The 19051-nt window shown below is 51.6% G+C and overlaps 1 protein-coding gene and 1 long non-coding RNA gene across 3 annotated transcripts in view; one reads left to right on the forward strand and one right to left on the reverse strand.

Annotated features, from left to right (window-relative positions):
• Nucleotides 1–17535, forward strand: LOC133238731 (uncharacterized). Its single transcript, XR_009733608.1, has 3 exons — nucleotides 1–2698; nucleotides 3757–3902; nucleotides 16628–17535. It is a non-coding gene; the product is annotated as an uncharacterized LOC133238731 (long non-coding RNA).
• ARPC1A (actin related protein 2/3 complex subunit 1A) overlaps nucleotides 5111–19051 on the reverse strand; it is a 23497-nt gene continuing 9556 nt past the window's right edge. For both annotated transcript variants that reach the window (XM_061402142.1, XM_061402143.1), the window contains 7 exons: nucleotides 14815–15037; nucleotides 12401–12508; nucleotides 10618–10830; nucleotides 8197–8272; nucleotides 7791–7984; nucleotides 6880–6970; nucleotides 5111–5505 (listed from right to left, as the gene is read on the reverse strand). In XM_061402142.1, the coding sequence (XP_061258126.1) occupies nucleotides 5467–5505; nucleotides 6880–6970; nucleotides 7791–7984; nucleotides 8197–8272; nucleotides 10618–10830; nucleotides 12401–12508; nucleotides 14815–15037 (944 nt within the window). In that variant the 3' untranslated portion in view covers nucleotides 5111–5466. The remainder of the gene's footprint in view (nucleotides 5506–6879; nucleotides 6971–7790; nucleotides 7985–8196; nucleotides 8273–10617; nucleotides 10831–12400; nucleotides 12509–14814; nucleotides 15038–19051) is intronic.

Genomic DNA, 19051 nt, shown 5'->3' on the forward strand with positions numbered 1-19051 from the left:
GGCTCAGCCCCGTGGGGACGGGGCGGGGCCGGGCGGCGGGCGGGGAGCCCCGGGCCTGCCCTCCCTCCCGGCCTGGGGCCGCGCCCACACGGGCCGTCCGGAAGGCATGCTCTGCTCTCCGCCTGTCTGTCGGGGAGACGGAGCTTCGGCGAGGGGCGCCCGTCTCTGTCGGCCTCGGGCCCCCTCCCAGCGGGGACCAGACCTCCGTCCGGGAGCGGATGCCGCGGGTCGCCTCATGTGCGGGGCGTGTGGGCAATCAGGGGCAGTCTGGGCCGCCGGCCCGCCGCCGGGGTCCTCACGTCAAAACGGAGGCGCCGCCCTCGGCTGGTCCAGCCCCTTCCCAGGGCCCACTTCCTGACCCTCTTTCCACCGCAGACCGCTTCCCGTCCTTAAGTTACAGCGGACTCGCAGCCGCCTGAATGTGGTGGGTCTTGGGCCAGGTGGTCCAGGAGGGTCTCTCCATCCCTGCCCCCTGCCTCATCAAGAGGGATGACCGGCAGGTGGCCCTTCCCTCAGCGTTCGCTCAGCCAGACACCAAGTGGCATGGGCGGATGGTGTGGGGTCTCAGGAGGTTCTAGGCACCCACATGTCTCCCGGCTTTGACCCTTGCTGTTCTTTCTGCCTGGAACATTGTCATGTCATGTCATGTCCACACCTGGCCCACTTACCTTTATCTTGCAGGACAGGAGTCAGTGTCTCTTAGGTCACTTTGTCCCTGACCCCCTCAACAGAGTCCTGGGCTCACCAGTCCGGGCTCCCATTACACAATCCCAACCTGCGGGTGGCCGGGAGGAGGAAATGCGTCAAAGGTGAGGAGCACTTTGAGATGAGCACACAGGGTATTTGGTAAACTTTAGCTCCTTCCTGGCTCTGGGCAGACACTGAGGGGCTATTAGCAGGACCCCCACCCCCAACTCCACACCACCACATCCAGCCGTGGCAAATATAAGTGATGGCTTTAGTCAGAAAAAAGTTTCAAGTGAACTGTACCGGCTACCCCCCCTCCCATAAGGACAAGTGCACTTCAATGCCGAGGTGACACTTGAATCCTTGGGTTCCACTTACCTCTCCCCAGCTTTGCAGATGCCCAGGGAACTCCCCCAGGTGGGACTGAGCCCCACCTCTGATGGTGGCCTCCTCCCTCTGCAACGCTCTCACCCGATCCCCTAGTCCTGGACTTGTGACCTAAGAGTTGGTCAAAGCAAAGCCCAGGACTTCGGATGAAGACAGAGAGGAAAGCAATACCTTCTGGAATTTGGGAAGCCTGATGACACAGGGCGGAGAAGGCAATGGCACCCCACTCCAGTACTCTTGTCTGGAAAATCCCATGGACGGAGGAGCCTGGTAGGCTGCAGTCCATGGGGTCACTAAGAGTCGGACACGAATGAGCGACTTCACTTTCACTTTCCACTTTCATGCATTAGAGGAGGAAATGGCAAACCCACTCCAGTGTTCTTGCCTGGAGAATCCCAGGGATGGGGGAGCCTGGTCTGCCGTCTACAGGGTCGCACAGAGTCGGACACAACTGAAGCGACTTACCAGCAGCAGATGACACGGGGAGTGGGGGAGTGAGGGTGGTGGGGATTGAGATGCAGAAAGTCCCAGGAAATGACCACAGCCCTCCCTGGTCAACCTCCAACGGCAGCCTGAGCTCAGCCTGCCTCCAGGGGTTTCAGATACGTGAGCCATGAGCCGGGGAATCCACTTCTGAGTTGTTTCTCTGTTACTCATCCCCAGCAGCTTTCTAACAAATATGCACATCCAAGGCCTCCCCTTCCCTCATTGTGAAACTGAGCTGATTTGATGAGCCAATGGCTAGCCAGTTGGCTAGCCAATGCTAGAAAGCGTGTTTGTGTTATTCGCTCAGGAGGCACTCGGTAGGCATTTGCCTAATGAATCATGAATGAAGGAACTCGTGGGGTCAGAATCTTGAACCCAGCTCTGACTCAGCTGCTTAACCTGGAGTGTAACTTCAGACCACTCTTCTTGCAGTGCCTGGGTTTCCGCATCTGTAAAGTGAGGCTGAGTCCTAACAAGCCCTGCTCGCCTACCTCACAGGCCTTGCAGTCCTTGTGGGAAGACCCAAGCGACAGGGAACACACCTCAAGCTGGGAAGCGACGGGGGGTGTTATCTGAAATGGCTCCATTGGGGGACAGTGCTCTAAGCCTCCAGTGGAGCAAGTCCTTGGGTGGGGAGAACCTGGAGTTCCAAGAACTAAGATGTGTGTCTTCCTGGAATCTGCCTCCCCCGGTTCCCTGGGATGAAAATGCGATACACTCCCTTCTTTTCTGCCTTCTCAGGGTTCCCAGGAAGACAGCCCCGCGCCCCTGCCGACTTCTCAGGGCCGGCCCACTTGGGGAGGGCTGTGGGCCCAGGCCTGGTGCAGGGTCTCAGGCTCACCAACTCCTTCCTCCCCGGCTCTCTGCGCCTTCCTCCTCGCTGCACTGGCCTTACTGCCTCTCGGTCACAAGGGGGCAGCCTCACTCTGGGCTTCTGGACTCAGGCGGTGGTGGGCCGGCCCGGGCAGCAGGAGGCCAGGGAGCGAGTCTTTCCAGCAGCGCCCACCCCGGTCTCCTTCAGTCTCAGCCCGTGCCCACCCCCAGATGGGGACACTGGGTCTCTCCCTGAGATCAAAGGATGCCACCCAGTACCCTGTGGGGAGGAAGAAAGAGGAGAGACCCTAAGCCTCCTTCCAAGGTAAGCCTGGGATGGCCGAGGTATGCCGCATGGAGGCCAGGTACACACGCCGAGTGCGCCTCAACCTGGGCCTGCTCACGGCCCAAGCCACGCTGAACCCATGTGGTGTCATCTGGGGGCTCTGAACAGGTTTGATACCACCCCTTTATGTCTCAGCGCAGAAAGAATTCCACAAAGTGATAGATAATAAGTGATTTATTAGGGGGCTTGTGAGGCTTACAGGCAGGTGGGCAAAGGGCTGCTGCAGCCCGAGAACTTGGTGGGCTACAGGTTTATAATCAAAGGAAAAGTGGGGAGGGGGAGAACACCTGTTTCTTGAGTAGACGTCATGCTTCCATCATCAGCTCCCCCTCCAGGCTGGGCGGGGGAATTGCTTGTCCTGACATAGCCACCAATGACTGTTTTTCATGAGAGCAGACAGCATGTCCGAGGGATTATTACCTTTCTGAGCTCACTGGGCAGGATGTGGGGCTCGTGCCACCATTGTCTCATTGTTTTGGGGGCATATCTCGTGCGTCTGTCGCATGGTTTTGTTGCCAAGCAAGCCTGCTTGGTTCTGTGGTTAAGCAAACCTGCTCGTTAGCTTACAGCAGCTAGCTGTATTTTTTTCCTACTTACAGTCCCATATTTTTTTCTACTTAGTCTCCTCATGGGATTGGAGAAGGCAGTGGCACCCCACTCTAGTACTCTTGCCTGGAAAATCCCATGGACGGAGGAGCCTGGTAGGCTGCAGTCCATGGGGTCGCTTAACTGTTTAAATAATCACCTACTGTGTCTCTTTATTCTGTCCCTATCAATCAACATGGCTCAATGAGAAACCTAGGTCTACCAGGAGACCCCACAGGTGTTGCCAGGGGTGGGGCGTGGGGGGTGGAGATCCCTTCCTGGTTTCAGTGACAGCACCCATATCCCAAATGTGGTGCTGGGTGGCCAGGCAGCTCCCCTCCCTGCCCCGGCCCAGCAGGGAGCATGCTTGGCGGTTCCCCCCCTGGGCTCTGGAGATGCCAGCCCTTACTTGCTCTCTGGACTTGAGTTTTTTCATCTCTATAATGTGGCAGTCCCAGTTTCAAGCCCGCTGTGAGGAGTGCATGCCTGTCGACCGTTCCCCTTGGTGTTGGCACGGGGACCTTGGTGTGAGGCACACCTTGCCGTGTTGGACTGAGCAAGAACCAGCAGTGTTGGTTCCTCGTCAACCCCCACTCAGGTGAGTGACTCTACCTTAGTGGCTTTCAAACTGTACTGTGGTCACGATCCCCATGGGTACACGCTGTGGCCTTTTCCACACTCCCCCATGTGTCTGAAACAGAAGTGACTCCACGTGGTGCAGAATGCTTTCTCCTACAACCTCTGGATGGGCTCTGACCCTATTTGAAAAACTGCTCCCGATCCTGTTTCTTCCCTTTCTTTTTATGCTGTGCCACCCGGCTTGCTGGATCTTAGCTCCCCGACCAGGGACCGAACCCATGCCCCCGGCAATGGAAGTGCGAGTCTTAACCACCAGACTCCTAGGGAACTCCTTCCTCCCCTTTCCTGAATGGACCTTGTGGACTCCTTCTCTGTTACTGCTGGAACTCACACAGATGGGGAGGCAGGGGGGCGGTCCTTGAGACCACGCAGGTGCCTTCTCTTTCAGCGCTGGAGGTCAGAGGCCCACAGCCCGCCTCAGTACCTGAATGGGTGCTGGAGGTTTCTGGAGGCCCCAGGGGAGAACCAGGCTCCTCCTCCAGCTCTCAGCGTCTGCACCATTTGCAGACGCTACAGCAGACGGACAGAGGCAGGTGCCAGGGGCCGGGATTCCCTCCGGGAGGGAAGTGGTACTTCCCGTGGGTCAGCAGCAGGGCAAAATATGCTCTTTTCAGAACATCACGATGTCCTTTGAGAACGCAGTTACCCGCGTTAATAGTACTAGAGTCATGTGGGAACCACTGCTCATTTCTGGGCACGCGGCCAGGCCACGCTCAAGGCCGTGCTGTATTCATTTTCCCCACCAGTCACTTTTTCTTTGTTGCGCCTCTCAGGAGTCTTAGCCTTGAAATGTCAAACTTGGCTTCTCCTTATGATGAAGATAACTGAGTTTGGGTATAATCATCTCTAAACCAAAATGACAACATGTGCTTTTTCTCTCCCACTGCACACCTTGCCCCCCACCACACCCACAGGGAAGAGGCGGCTCGGCAGAGATCTGTCTGTCGTCTCTAAACAAGCTGGGAACAGGGTGCCTCCTCTGCCCAAGTCCTGCCGGGTTAAAGACTGCCCTAGAGAAATGGTTCTTTTGGTTGAAGGGTATACTAGATGGCTCGATTCAGGAAACCAAGTCTAAGATTCTGCCCCCCAAATTCACTAGTCTGACAAAGAATTCACCCACATTTCCCCATTAAAAATGCAAACAGTATAGGGAAAACAAAACCCAAAACATATTCAGTGTTTTTATTTTTTTTTTAGCAGACAATTTACATACCTCCCCACCCCTTCCTTTAAGTTAGTGTTGACAACGTTCCATAATAAACTACTTAAAGAGAAGCTTTGGTCAAGAATGGAATGAAATTGCAAAACAAAACAAAAACAACCCCCAAACAAAACCCAAATCACTGCTGCTTTAAAAAAAACAACATTTTCACCAATTATATTCAAACAAAACACACAACGAGGTTTGCGCCACGTGCATCTTCAGTGTTTCCTGGCGGCGGGCTCCCCTCCCGGTGCGAATGGCAGCGCTGCCCCAGCGCAGCCGGTCCGTCCTCATGCTGGGTCTGGAGGCTCGCTCAGCTTCACATTATCCGAAGACCCTGGATGGAAGACTCTAAGGTCTGCGGAGCAGCGGGGAGAACACGGATCATCACTAGGGACTGGCCAGCCCAGCGTTTCACCCATTACCCCACCTGCCTCGGAGACCCGGACTCGCCAGGACAGGGCGCCCCCTGCTGGTCCTTCCAGGCTGTGCGCTGCCTTGTCCCCAGGCCGGGAGCTACACCCCAGGAGGGAAGGCTCCTATGTGCTTATATCATCTGTGTCGCTGGCCCCGCACTCTAGTGCCCTGATGGCAGGCACTCCCACGTCTGTAACCCCCACGCAGCCAGTCGGGTCCACAACACCGAGCGTGGGCTCACAGGGGGACGGATCACAGAGGAGGACGTGCTCACGAGCGCACAAAAGGAGAGGCAGGTTGGCCGCAGGGATCAAAGAAGGACGGCGCTACCCACCCAGGTGGAGCTAATTACACAGGTGCGGATGCCCCAAAGCGGCGAAGTAACAAGGGGGAGAGACTTGTAGGGGCAGAAACATCAATCGTCGTGGAAGCCCTATAGGCAGAGGCAGAGTTCTGTGAACATTTCACTTCTGGAGGTTTGGTCCGCCTCTCCTCCCCCGCCACCCGCCCGACCCCGAAGCTGGAGGCTGCAGAAGCCTCCGGGGTTTGTCCCTCACTCACAACACCCCTCCATCCGGCCCCCTAAGTCTCGCTGGTCCAGAACCTCCTGGCCACCCCCACCATAGCTGGAGGCACGTCCTGGTCACTTGCTCACTAGGCCTGGAGCCCAGGCCGCCCACACATCATGGCGGGCGCCTCTCCAAGTGGGCTCCAGAGTTGCCCCCACTGCCCACAGACATGCCAGGCTCCTCCAGGGGTCTCTGCCCAGCCCACGGTGACCACCACAGCCCAGACCACTTGCTACCTGAAACCCACCCCGCCTGAAGAGGCCGCTCAGGCAGTCTGTGCAGCACCCCCCAACCCCACACTCCCCAACGGGAGAACAGGTGCTGACTCCTCCTCACCCAGCTCCCCGACCCTGTCCTCCTCTCTCTCCCGCCAGACGAGCCCTTCCAGGGCCTTTCATGGCCAATCCTCAGGGCCAGCCCCCGGGCCCGGCACCCGAAGGCCGGCAGCCAGAGCTGGTCAGAGGAGTTGGTGTGGCTCATAAAAACATAGCTACAGAGTTCGACCGGGCTGGACCCAACCCCGGGCCTGCCACGAAAGCAGCGCTCGGCTCCCCGTCGGGGACTGTGCGGACACCTCAGTGAGACAGAGCGGCTCTCTCCTGCTAATAGCCCCTGGGGGCAGCCCAGCGCACCACACTCCTGCCCAGCGTTACAGGTGACGGTTGGGTTAAGGGCACGGGGAACAGTCTTCTCACAAGAAGAATTTAAGCACCAAAGAGATGTGTTCTGAGAGGTACAGACAATACCTTGAAATCCCAAATGGTCATGGCTCCGTCAATGCCGGTAGTGCAAAATTTGCGACAATCTTGCTTGTCCACCTCGTAAATAGACACTTGACTGAAAGGAAGCACAAGCGAGAGACAGTGAGGGGCGTGGCGGAAGCGAACGCCAGCCTTCCTAGACTCGCATCGGCGTTTCCAGGAAACCAAGTGTCCACCAGTTCCTTTAAGGTGTCTGTGGATAGTAGTCTGGGGCACCCTGACTCAGAAAATGCTCAGATGAATTTTATTACCAGGTATCCAGAAAAGAGACTGCCAAAAGGGAAAAGTTAAGGATGGGCATTAACCTCAGGGATGTAAAGAGAAGCAGGGCGATCCGGGCCACACAGCGCGGCCCTGGGGGAGCAGGGGGCGGGCACAGCCAGTCAGGACAGGCTTTCTGAACAAACTAGAGGCCTCGTGAAGCATGGCTGAAACCCACCTGGCTCCTCGTGTGCACCGTGATGCTGCTGAGAAATCTAACTGAATGATCTTACTTGTACATATTACTTGAAATCTAGGACTGAAGTGACAACTACGGTCACTTTTCAGACAGGGTCTGACTGACCTTCCTGCCGGATGCTCCCTACGAGAGGAACACGCCGTTCAAGACGGTCTCCTTTTGTTCTCAGTCACGTTTCTGAGACAGCGAGACTCAGAAGAGGCTGCCTGAGGGCAGGGCCCGTGCTCTGCGTGTGGAGGACAGGCTGACTACGGGGTGCGGGTGGAGCTGGCTCTGTGACAAGCTGGAAACAAGGGCCCGCACTGGGGAAGCTACAGCCTCCTGTCACCCCGTTCCTGAAGGGTCGCCCGGGCCTGGAGGGCACAGACAGACCATCACGGGACCGGCAGGAAGCAGAGGGGAGCGGTGCCCCCTGGCGGCCGGGCGGGGCACCTACGTAATGCTGTTCTGGTGCAGCGTCTCCAGGGCCGTGTTGCGGTCCTCGGTCGTGGCCCGCTTGTCCATGTTGCGGAAGCGCTCCATGGCCGACATGTTGCGCTGGATGCTCTGTTTGGGGATGTCCAGCTTGGAGACGAAAGTCAAGCAGCCGCGGTCGTCGTAGTTAAAAAGCATGGGGCAGCAATCATGGCCCTGAAATGGGGGAACTGTCAGGCCGGGTTGCGGGGGTGCCCACCAGCTCCCCCAGCGGACGGTCCCACCACAGAGGCCTCTGGATCCGTTCCTTCCACGAGGCTGCTGTTCCCTGTGCCTCAGCCTCAGGGCACACAGCCTCAGTGCACGGCCTGTTCTGGTCTCAAGAATGAAACGCAGGGCACGTGCGGGAATATAAGATAAATACTTACAGCAGCCACGACGCTGTTCTCTGAGACGAATGACACACTCAGGAGGGGCAGGAACTCTGTCTTCAGAGTTGAGACCCTGAACATGAGAACCCGGTTAACACGCACTGGAAGGGGCCATGCAGCCTCGTCAGACACGGGGGTGACAGAGGACATGTTCTCAAGGGGCATCATAGCGTGAAGGACAGACACTTCGCAAGAGGAGCCCTGTGAGGACTTCCTTGGTGGTCCAGTGGCTAAGACTGTGCTCCTAATGAAGGGGGTCCCAGACGAGGTCCCTGCAGGGAACTAGGTCCCACACGCTGCAACGAAAGATCCCACATGCGGCAGCTGAGCCCCTGCGCAGCCAAATAATTAAAGTGAATAAATCTTTTTTTTTTTTTTTTAAGAGAAGCCCTGTGACCTCCAGCAATCTCCAGCACGGGCCAGCCCTGAGGTGACCTGCAGCAGCAGGGGCCTCTGCTCCTCTGGCTGTGCCCACCCCTCCTGGTTCTGTTGCCCTGGCCTTGGCCCCCTGCCCCGTTACCCACATGCCCTCCTCCTGCCCACCTGAAGTCCACCCTGATTTCTGAAACTCAGCCTGGGTCTCATCACCCCCACAAGCAGCTTTCCTGCACCACTGCAGCCTGCAGGGCTTCCCCTCTCTCTGGCCTCCTAGAGCTGACTGTCACTGTCACTCACGACCGAAGGCCCTTCTCTGACACCATTCTCGTCTGGGCTCACAGGGGCTCCTAGTGGGCCGGGACCACAGACACTCATGGAAGTCTAGTCTGTGCCCGTCAGGCACTGGGCCTGCAGCTATGGCCACTGACGAACAAAACACAGTGTTAGCCAGCCAGGACCTCACACATGAATGGGCCATGTGTGTGGGTACATGTATGCTTCATGGTCACCTGCCAAGAAATGATAGATGCAGCAGCAAATGTGCTGATGGATGAAGGAGGCTCATATGCCGCAGAAATGCGTCATGGTTGTGCTCAGTCATGTCTGAGTCTTTGTGACCCTATGGACTGAAGCCCGCCAGGCTCCCTGGCCATGGGATTTTCCAGGCAAGAACACTGGAGTGGGTTTCCACTTCCTTCTCCAGGGGCTCTTCCCGACCCAGGGATCAAACCTGCATCTCCTGCACTGGCAGGCAGATTCTTCACCACTGAGCCGCCAGGGAAGGCTCACATGGCTCCATGTGAAAGTCACCCCTGCAACCTCCAACTGCCTCCTCCACCAGCATGACTGGCATTGGATTAAAGTCCTAACACCTCATCTGAGGCTTTCCTGTGGCTTACCTAGCTCTTACTACATGAAATACTTATGTCTGAGATGGTGAAGGGTGGAGGATGTAATCTGACTTGCAGCACTGGAAAAGGCAAATAATACATCAGTAGGACGGTAGACAGGGGCTTGTGAGCATTTGCTCAGAGCTCATTATGCGTTATAGTAAACTCTACAGAAAGCAAGCAGCCATGACATCAGAACATGACTGAAGGACAAGGAGCAAATTACTGTACAGGATGCACAGCATAATCCCACTGGCGTTGAAAATGAAAAGATGTGTGTGTCTATATATGTGCAGAAAAATCATCTCGAAGGTGATGTAATTTAGGATTGGGGGGAATGTTTAAAAAAAATTAAAAACAAAAACCAACCAGTTCAATCCAAGTAGTAAAAAAGACATTCTCTTTGAAATGTCACTTTGTTCCCCCCATGGGACAGGGGGAATCAGATGTGAGGGCTTCCCGGAACAGGGTGCCAGGTCAGGAGACCCTTACAGGTGGGCTCCCTCTAGCTGCCAGTGGAAGGATGCGCCAGGAAAGAACGGAGATTCATAAGTGGCAAGGACTGCGGTCGCCCCCTCTGCCCTCCAGGCACGAGCAGCAGATGCGAGCTCTGAGCTCTGAAGGATGCCCTCCGCCCTTCTCAGGGCTGAGCTGGGGCCTCCTCACCCTGAGTCCCTGCAACCCTGGCCCCTCCAGTGTGCACCCCGGGTGGGCTGGCTGCCAGGGGTCGGCCATCACCAAGGCCCTGGGTGAATGGAGCTCTGCTCACCGACCACAGAGAGGAAGAACACATCCCCCACTTCATCTAAAGCTGTGGGATGACGCTCACATGCTGTGAGGGATTCTCAGGGATGGATTAACTGCCACCTGAAGGAACTCTGGGACCAGGAGCAAACCAGGAGGCTCCTTCGGAGGATTCATGATGGGTATTTCCATTAACAAGTGTTTCTGGAAAGGAAACCTGAATCTTCAAAATCTCCCCAGATGGACCATCTAAACGTGTGAAGGTGACTTTAAAGGCTGCTGTGCAGCCAGGTTGGGACTTTTACGCTCGTGTCCTGTACTTCCACCAGGGCTGGGAGGCCTCAGGCCAGCTGCGGAGAGACCCCATGCTGCTCCTCTGTAAGCCCAGACAAAGGCTAATACTCACTGCACGCTTTTGGAGGCGTCGGCAACGGACACGGTGCTGTCGTGGCTGACCCAGGCCAGGCGGCTGCCACTGGCTGAGAAGCTGACCCCGTGCACCCAGCCGCCGGTGCCGCTGCCCCCGAACTCGGACATCAGCTGACCGAAAGGCATCTTGCTGCCCCAGGGCGTGCTGGCTGGCTTCTCATCCACTTCTTTAATGTAGGCAGAAAACACTCTGTGGTTTAAGGGCAGGGAGAGAAGGAAAAAGGGAATGAAAACATCCATATGTACTACTAGAAACAGGCCACGGGCAGCTGCTGGCAGGCGTCCCAAGACGCAAAGGTACCGACTCAGCAAAACCAAAACCTGACGACGGGCAAGTTCCCACATGCACCTCTCAAGAAGGAGAAGATTCGGCGGGCTGCCTCCGCGTCAGTTCAAGTGTGGCCTACGGCCCATGAGGCATCGCTCTTCGGGCACAGCATCTGCAGGTGATGGACACAGAAGCCCTTCCCCTTCCCTCCTGGAGGGCATCTGGAGGAGGACCATGCTGTCCTGCCTGCCCCTCCCCAGGCCACGGCGGTCTCTGCTAAACGAGGCTACCCGCCATTATTCTCAATAACAGTGGGGTCCAGGAAGCCCACAGGGACAAACAGCAGGAGAGAGGAAACGATTTGCCGCCCTGCAGGAAACCACGGGTACTAACTCATTTGAAGACTGAAAGGGACATCCCAAGAGAAAGCCAAGGGCATCAGGGAGGCTGAGGGGGCAGGCTCTCCCTAGTGTCAATGTCCAGCCTGGGTAGCAGGGCTCGCCTGGGATGAAGGCGGGTCCTTTACACCCTCGGGTCATCGGTCTTCTTCTCTAATTCCAAGACTTAATTCTGTGGGAGGCTGTTCTGACCCAGACAGAAGCAGAAGGGCTGGAGAACAGCTGGGAGTCGGTCCTTCTAGTCCCTTGGCCCTCCAGTGCTATTTCTTTGTACGGCTTCGCTTTGAAAACTTCTGAACCCTAACTGCTACACTGCTGCTCAAGTAGAAGGGTCAGCATTTTCCCCAAAGCACCTAATGCTACCCTCCTCTCATCCCACAGCTGAATTCTTACACACATCCTTAAAAAAACAAACCAAAAGAACTTGGGTATTCTTGGATATAAATCATTAGACAGGTTTTCTGGAATGTCTCCACACAGCTTACTAAAGAAAGCTTGCACCCCCATCTCCCAACCCACGAACCAGCGAATAATGAAGCAACATATATTTGCTTTTCTTTTGGCTAAAGGCGTGGGGGGGGGGGGACCTTCTTGATAAAGAACAGCTTTAAAAAGCAATTATATCGTATGATCCTTAAAGCGCTCAGCAAAGTGGCCCTGTTTCTTCCAGGCCCATGCTCATGACAAATAAAGAGCTTCAGCTGAGAAGGAACCCAGCAGCGCCCTGTTCAGCTCTGTTTTGCTAATCTCAGCCTCACTCTGGAACGCGCCGAGTCCGCTGCCAGGGTTGTGAGATGAGAAATGACCTGTGGGGGTGGGGGACCCTGCACCTGCGCCCCCCTCCCCCCGCCAGAGGACACTTCCTGGTTTGGCCCCTACAGCCCCTCCACCTGCCCCTCCTCGCCCTCTTCTTTCTGCCTCCTGATTTCCGCACATGCTGGCGTTCCTTTTCTAGATCACAAGCTCCTTTCATCTCTTGAGTCCCTCGTGGGGCCCGGCACAGTCCCTTACAAAAGAAAGGAACCACACAAACACTTGCTGAAGGACGGAGAACGAGGAGCTGAAGGCTGCTGCCAACCCTCGCCTGCTCCCACCTGCACTTGAAGTCGCAGGATCCCGCGGCCAGCAAGACGTTGTTGGGATGCCAATCCAAGCTGAGGACCGTGGAGCGGATGGGCTTTTTAATGTGCTTGCTCACCCACCTACAAAAGGAGAAAACCCATTTCAGTTTACCCACGCATCAAGCAACCGTCCCCAGGTGACCCACAGATGTGCGCCACGTGAAACCAGCCCCACGGGGCTCCTGCTGGAGAGGAGGTGCGTCTATAAAGGAAAAGAGCAAGGGGGACCCGAAGAGGCCCTTCTGCTCCTTTTCACCCTTTGACATTTTCACCAGAACAGCCGGTTCTGAACTTTCCTGGCTACCAGGGGATCCTCGTTAGGGAGTGTATTTGTAGATTAATTCTGGTACCACCGCCCCCCACCATGGACTTTCAGATTCCTAACCTTAGGAATAAAAATGGAGGTTTGACATCACTTAAATTTTTATTACAAATAACTCAGTGATATGTTCCTTCGTTTTGGGTTAAGTTTGGGTTGGTTGTAAAATAGTTTAATTCCCTTTCTAAGTCTCTATGAAGCTGCAAATTTATTTTTTCACAGAAAAGTCAAGAAATGAGAACCTCTCGCTGAATATGAGCCTCTGGCTAATTCTCTGTGCATGTATGCTAAGTTGCTTCAGTCGTGTCTGACTCTTGTGACCCCATGGATTGTAGCCTACCAGGCTCCTCTGTCCATGGGATTCTCCTGGCAAGAATACATAGGAGTGGGTTGCCATGCCCTTCTTCAGGGGCTGCTCCCGTTCCAGGGATTGAACCTGGGTCTCCTGAGACTCCTGCATTGCAGGCAAATTCTTTACCACTGAGCCACCTGGGAAGCCTATGGACTTCCCTGGTATTCCAGTGATCGAGACTCCTCCTGCCAATTTGGGGGCATGAGTTCAACCCCTGGTCAGGGAACAAAGATTCCACATGCCAAAAAAGATTCCAAAAAAAAAAAAAAAAAAAAACAACAACAACAACCCCAAAATAGTTTATTTATATCTAAGATCAGTCATCATTCTGGCCTAATTCAATTTCTGTCCTTAAACTGCTGCTTAAAAACCAGTCCCGTTCTATTACTCAGGAGCTGGGAGACTCACTCTTGAGCTGAATGCTAGGTCACTTTTCTAGAGAATCTTTCTCATAGGGGCCTTTCTGGAAAACAGACAGCAGTCTGATGTGTTTTGTGCCAGTTATTTGACATTAAAGGCCTTTAGAGGTTTTTTAAGAGTCCTTGCATCCCACCAACGAAGTACCGTGCCATAGCTGAGACATCCCACTGAACACACGTCTTGTTCAAGGGACAGTACTGTGTCCCACAGTTAAGCCCAATTTACCTGTACTGAAACTATTTTTCAATGAATAAAAATGCCAAATCACTGAGGTTGAAGGCTACCCAGGAAAAAAGCTGCTTCTCCTGTTACAGTGACCTTCTGAACAATTTCTTGCGGGCAGTATTTTGTTATCCTTATTTTAACAGGGGCTTGAAAGAAAGGCCACCAGTCTTTAATTCATAATTCAGTCTTGTTGCAAATTCACAGATGATCAAAATTTCTGAGGTTTTACTAAACTACATAATGTAACATGACCATCCCTTCCTTTCCTTGCTTCAGACAGGGACACAGGAAGAATACTGTGTACTCGGCTATTTTTAGTACAAACACAAACACTGCCAGTTTCGCACTAAATGACAATTCCGTGTTGGAGGGCATTTACCACCCTTTCTGAACACGTGCCGGGTAGAGCAGAGTGGTTTCCTTATCAAAGTGAGCAGGAAGGAGTAGCTAAAATCAGTTACTTAGCCATAAAATACACCTGGGTATTTTGACAGGCTCAGCTACGAGTGGTTTACAGTATAAAGCATGTACAACAGGCTGATTTATTTCTGAGATTTTGGTCAATTTTTACTTCAGCAGTTTAGATAAGTAAAATGTTATACCAGGACACAGTTTTCGTTAGCAAACTTTAAAGACAGGAGAATACTGCTCTCTGTAGGAATTCTAGATATTTTAGTCAATAGAGATAGGGGAAAAAAAACTATTCCTTAGGGCATGGGGACTCTTTCAAGTTTATGATTTATATACATCAGGGTAAGAAAACAGCAATGTAGACAGTGCAGACTGAAAAGAGTCGTAGCATCTTAAAGAACAAACAAGTTAGGAGATCAGAACATGGAAACTACAGCTCGATATTAATGTGAGGAAGATGTGAGATTGGACTTGTACTCAGAAGAAGGAAAAAATGCTCAGAGAGATTGGAGAATTTCAAAGGAAAAAAACATCTCTGGATGTGGAAGAGCTCAAGTTATAGTTAAGCCTGTACCCAGCGCCTCAAGAAGTCACCGAGGACACAGCGGTCCAAACACACAACTCCACAGACAGAAATAAAAATACCCGGATGGCGCTCACCAGTCATTTTCAGACTCAAAGTAACAGACGGAGATGAGTCGTGCTCCGCTGCCCACGGCAAACTTGTTCTCTAGCGGGGACCACTTGACGAAAGTGGCCGCCCGGTTAATTCTCAGGATCACCAGGGTTGGCTTCCAGACACCATCCTTCTGACTCCAGACATAGGCGTTGCGGTCGGCCCCGCAAGTGACGATGCGGTCACTCTTGGGAGCCCAGTCGATACCTGCAAGTGAGACGTGGTGGGCATCAGCTCCGCCTGGCCAGCTGCAACAGACGGGGCACTGGCAGGTGGGCCGGGCTGGAGGTGGGCCTGGGACCTTCCTCCCCAGCCCGTCCTTCCCCACCGATGGTCCTGATCACCAAGGCAAGGACGCTCCTCTGCAAAGTTCTGTAATTCAGGATCTTCTGAAGGCCAGGCAGAACAGAGCTTTATAACTGTGGAGCTTCCAAACCAAGCAGGGGCATTCTCACCACCCACTCCCATGGCTTTAGAATTCTGATCTGAAGACCATTGTCTAATATAGCAATGTACAGGGTGAACGACCTTCAGTATAGAGAGGGTAAAATATAAATTGTGATTCTTCTGAAGGTAGCTGCTATTTAACCTAAACAAAATGCCTTTCCTATATGATACAGGTTCTGTGAGAGTCTTTGAGTATCTTTGTATCTAAACTAGGAAGAGACCTAAACAGAGTCAGTACTGCCGGTGCTCACTCAGCTGTGTCCAACTCTTCGCGACCCCATGGACTGTAGCCCGCCAGGCTCCCTTTCCACGGGATTCTCCAGGCAAAAATACTGGAGTGGGTTGTCATGCCCTCCTCCAAGGGATCTTCCTGACCCAGGGATCAAACCCCCTTCTCTTAAGTCTCCTGCATTGGCAGGCAAGTTCTTTACCACTAACGTAACTCTAGCACCACCTGGGAAGCCTCTCTGAAGGATCCCAAAGTCAAGGGCAGTTTGTTATACACCAAGAGTAAAATCTGCTATGACTCAGTCATTTTATACTTACTGATGAAGTATTTTCCATAAATATAATTTAACATTAAAGTTATAGAAATACCACTAAGAAATTTTTATTATAGGTGTTTCCTTAAAAATAATCAACATTCTTAACATTTATATAAAAAAATAGGAATCAAAGTCTCCATTAGTCATAAATTGCAGTGACTTTAGGAGTGTGAGGAGTTTATATTCATTCACCTACCGGAGCAGTCAGCTCAATTATTCATACCACTAAAGGGACAAAGATGGGGGAGTATATTCTCAGTGATGTGTATTTTTTATTTAAAACCATTCATTACAGGATAGCTTTGCAGCCTTTGTTATTAGATTTAAATTTTTATTTTTAACTACAACAGCAAACCCACATACTATCACAAGATACACATCACAATGGGACATACAGGAAAGTAAAAAAAGCTCTACTTCCATCTCATATCTACACATGTTCCTCCCTCAAATGACACTAATATCATGGCAAACATTTTCTTCTGCTTTCAGTAAATTAGCAGTGGTTATACATTATGTTAGAACACAGATCTCATCACAATAATTTCCCAAAACATCCTTTTGTTGTATGTTTGGTTTCCAATCACTTATTATTAACAGAATAGATAAAATCGGCATGAACATTAAGGCACATACCTTCTTGCTTTGGTTAAAATGATCTATGATGCATTCCCAGAAATGTAATGCAAAAGCACATACTTGTTAAAAAGTGAGGAAGGCAGACAGTCAGTAAAAGGCAAGTTCTCATCTCTTGCTAATTTAGTGCTGCATCTTTTTTTTTTTTCTGTTTTCCTGCCATCAGAAGACTTCAAAAGAAAAGGAAAGGACTCGAGCGTCTGTCCCATCTTTTCCTTTACAAACTGCATTCCAGGATAACCAGACGGTAGGTGAAGGTAAGCGTGTTCTTTATAAATGCATTCCAATTAATAGAGAGGAAATGCTAGAGAGTCTTACCATGGTGCAGCCACTTCTAAATTAACGGGTAGGGGAAAGATCATCAACAGTTGCTAGCATCACAGAGAGAAAGATGACCTGACGTTACGTGCCTCCTTCATGAACCTGCCATCTCCTAACCTCAACCAGCGAGTCACGGAAACAGAGCATGAAGGAACCTGTGACGCACTGAGTGCCTGCAGTCTGCAAAACCCAGGCTCTGGCAGACACTGCAGGACCGACAACCGATCTCTCCAGTTTCCTAACAAGCAAATAGCAAAGGAAAAGAGAAGGAACCCATGAACTGGAGAGACATCAGTTAATCCCAACCATGTGTGTACCTTATGAGGATGCCAGTTAAAGCAACTGACAACTGTACTGGTTACTGTTTGAAGACTCCTTATCTTTTAGAGACAGGAACTGAAAATGTGAGATGAGGCAATGTCTGGGATGTGCTTGAAAACAGAACAGGAAGAAGGAAAGTGAGTTGAGAACAAGACTGGCTACCAATTGGTAATTGTTGACTCTGAGTGATGGGTATATAGGGGCTGGGCTCATTGCATTACTCTTTTATATGCCATCTGTTTAAAACTCCACAGTAAAATCTTTTTTTTTTTTTTAAGAGATGGTGATCAAATATTTAACAACAATAAAGTCAAAGAAAAGCACCAGACTCTGCTGTCCTTTGATGCACACCATATTCTTTTCCTCTGTACTACTGAGCAGATTTATCTTCTAAAAAACTTCAGAGGGGTGTTTGCTTTTTCCATAGTTACTATCTCTCTGAGAAAGTATGTCTGATCTTTGGTCTCCTGCCACAGAGTTATATTTAGACTTTTCCAACAACAGTTTTTTCTTCAGATCTAAAAAAGAAAAATGTCATTTGAGCATCTGGACAGAAAACAGGCCCAAGTACAAAGGATTCCAAAGGAGAAGCAGGGGAGAGAAAGGACAAAACTATTTCACTTTCTTGGCTAGTTCTTTGGTCTTTCATCTTGGCCTTTTCTCATTTTTTCAGTATTTCCTAATGCTAAAATTCCAATTTAAAATATGAGGGTGCTTATTTTTAGGTTGCAAGGCCACCGGCAAAGGGACTTGATGGAAATAGGCCAAACCTCATAGAAATAAGGCCGTGGGAAAGAAACAGCAACCAAAATAGAAATTATGTCTTTGATGCTAGTTTGGTAATACAGCCAGTTGGCCCCTGACTGGCATCACACACAAATCACTGGTCAAAGCCAGAAGAGACAGTCATGAGTTTTTGCTGGGGACACAATCTAAGGGGTGCAGAAGGTCAAAATATGCTGTTTTTTTCTGATGCGGGAAAGATATCTTTATGCTAATCAACATCAGAGGCAAAACTCAAGGGTCCCAATTAAAAAAAACAAAACATTTACCATCAGTCCCTGTGCTGCCCACTTAAGTGCAAAAATTACTTCAAGAAGAAGGGAGACCCAAGACAGACGTGAGAAATTTGTAAGTGAAATGTTATGGAGAGTAAGTTTTGATGTGCTTGGCCAAATTGTTGAAAGCAAGAGGCTCAATCACTCAGCCAGAAAACAGGATAAAAAAGAAACTACAGTAGTTAAGGGTCAAAGAATAAAGAGTTCTTCCCGAACACAGCAATAAGTGAGTGTGTTTTTTTTTAAAAAAAGCTGTCAGATAGGATTTCCCAGCACAGTAATACATTCTCTTGAAATCTGGCATCAAGAAACGGTTCACCAAGTTCTGAAAACCTTTGTAAAAATGCTCCATTTTTCTCTCTCCTTTACTTGACGCTTTCTTAACAACACTGCTCTGATGTTACCTTCCCCAGCTATTCATTGAGGGTTTTTGTCAAAGATGAACGTTACTGCACACTTAGGAATCTGCCTCAGAACCACCGCTTTAAGATCCAGTCTTTTACAAATTGACAAGAAGAAAGGACACAAAAATTCAGTGGAAGAGTGGTTAGGAGTTATGAACAGTGAAGTTATGAAAAAGAAAACCCAGGTGGCTAATAAACAGTGGCTCAACCTTTCTATGCAGAGAAGGCAATGGCAACCCACTCCAGTGTTCTTGCCTGGAGAATCCCAGGGACGGCGGAGCCTGGTGGGCTGCCGTCTATGGGGTCGCACAGAGCTGGACAAGACTGAAGCGACTTAGCAGCAGCAGCAGCAACCTTTCTATGAACCAGGGAAATGCAACTCAGAGAGAGACCACCACTCACTCATGGGCCAGTCTGACTCTATCAAGCCTGGGAAGGCCAGCTCTCCTGTCAGGGTGGGTGGGATGAAGGCGAGCTGACGACGCCTGG

Source organism: Bos javanicus, chromosome 25 (assembly GCF_032452875.1).
Source record: "Bos javanicus breed banteng chromosome 25, ARS-OSU_banteng_1.0, whole genome shotgun sequence".
NCBI classification, from domain to species: Eukaryota; Metazoa; Chordata; class Mammalia; order Artiodactyla; family Bovidae; genus Bos; species Bos javanicus.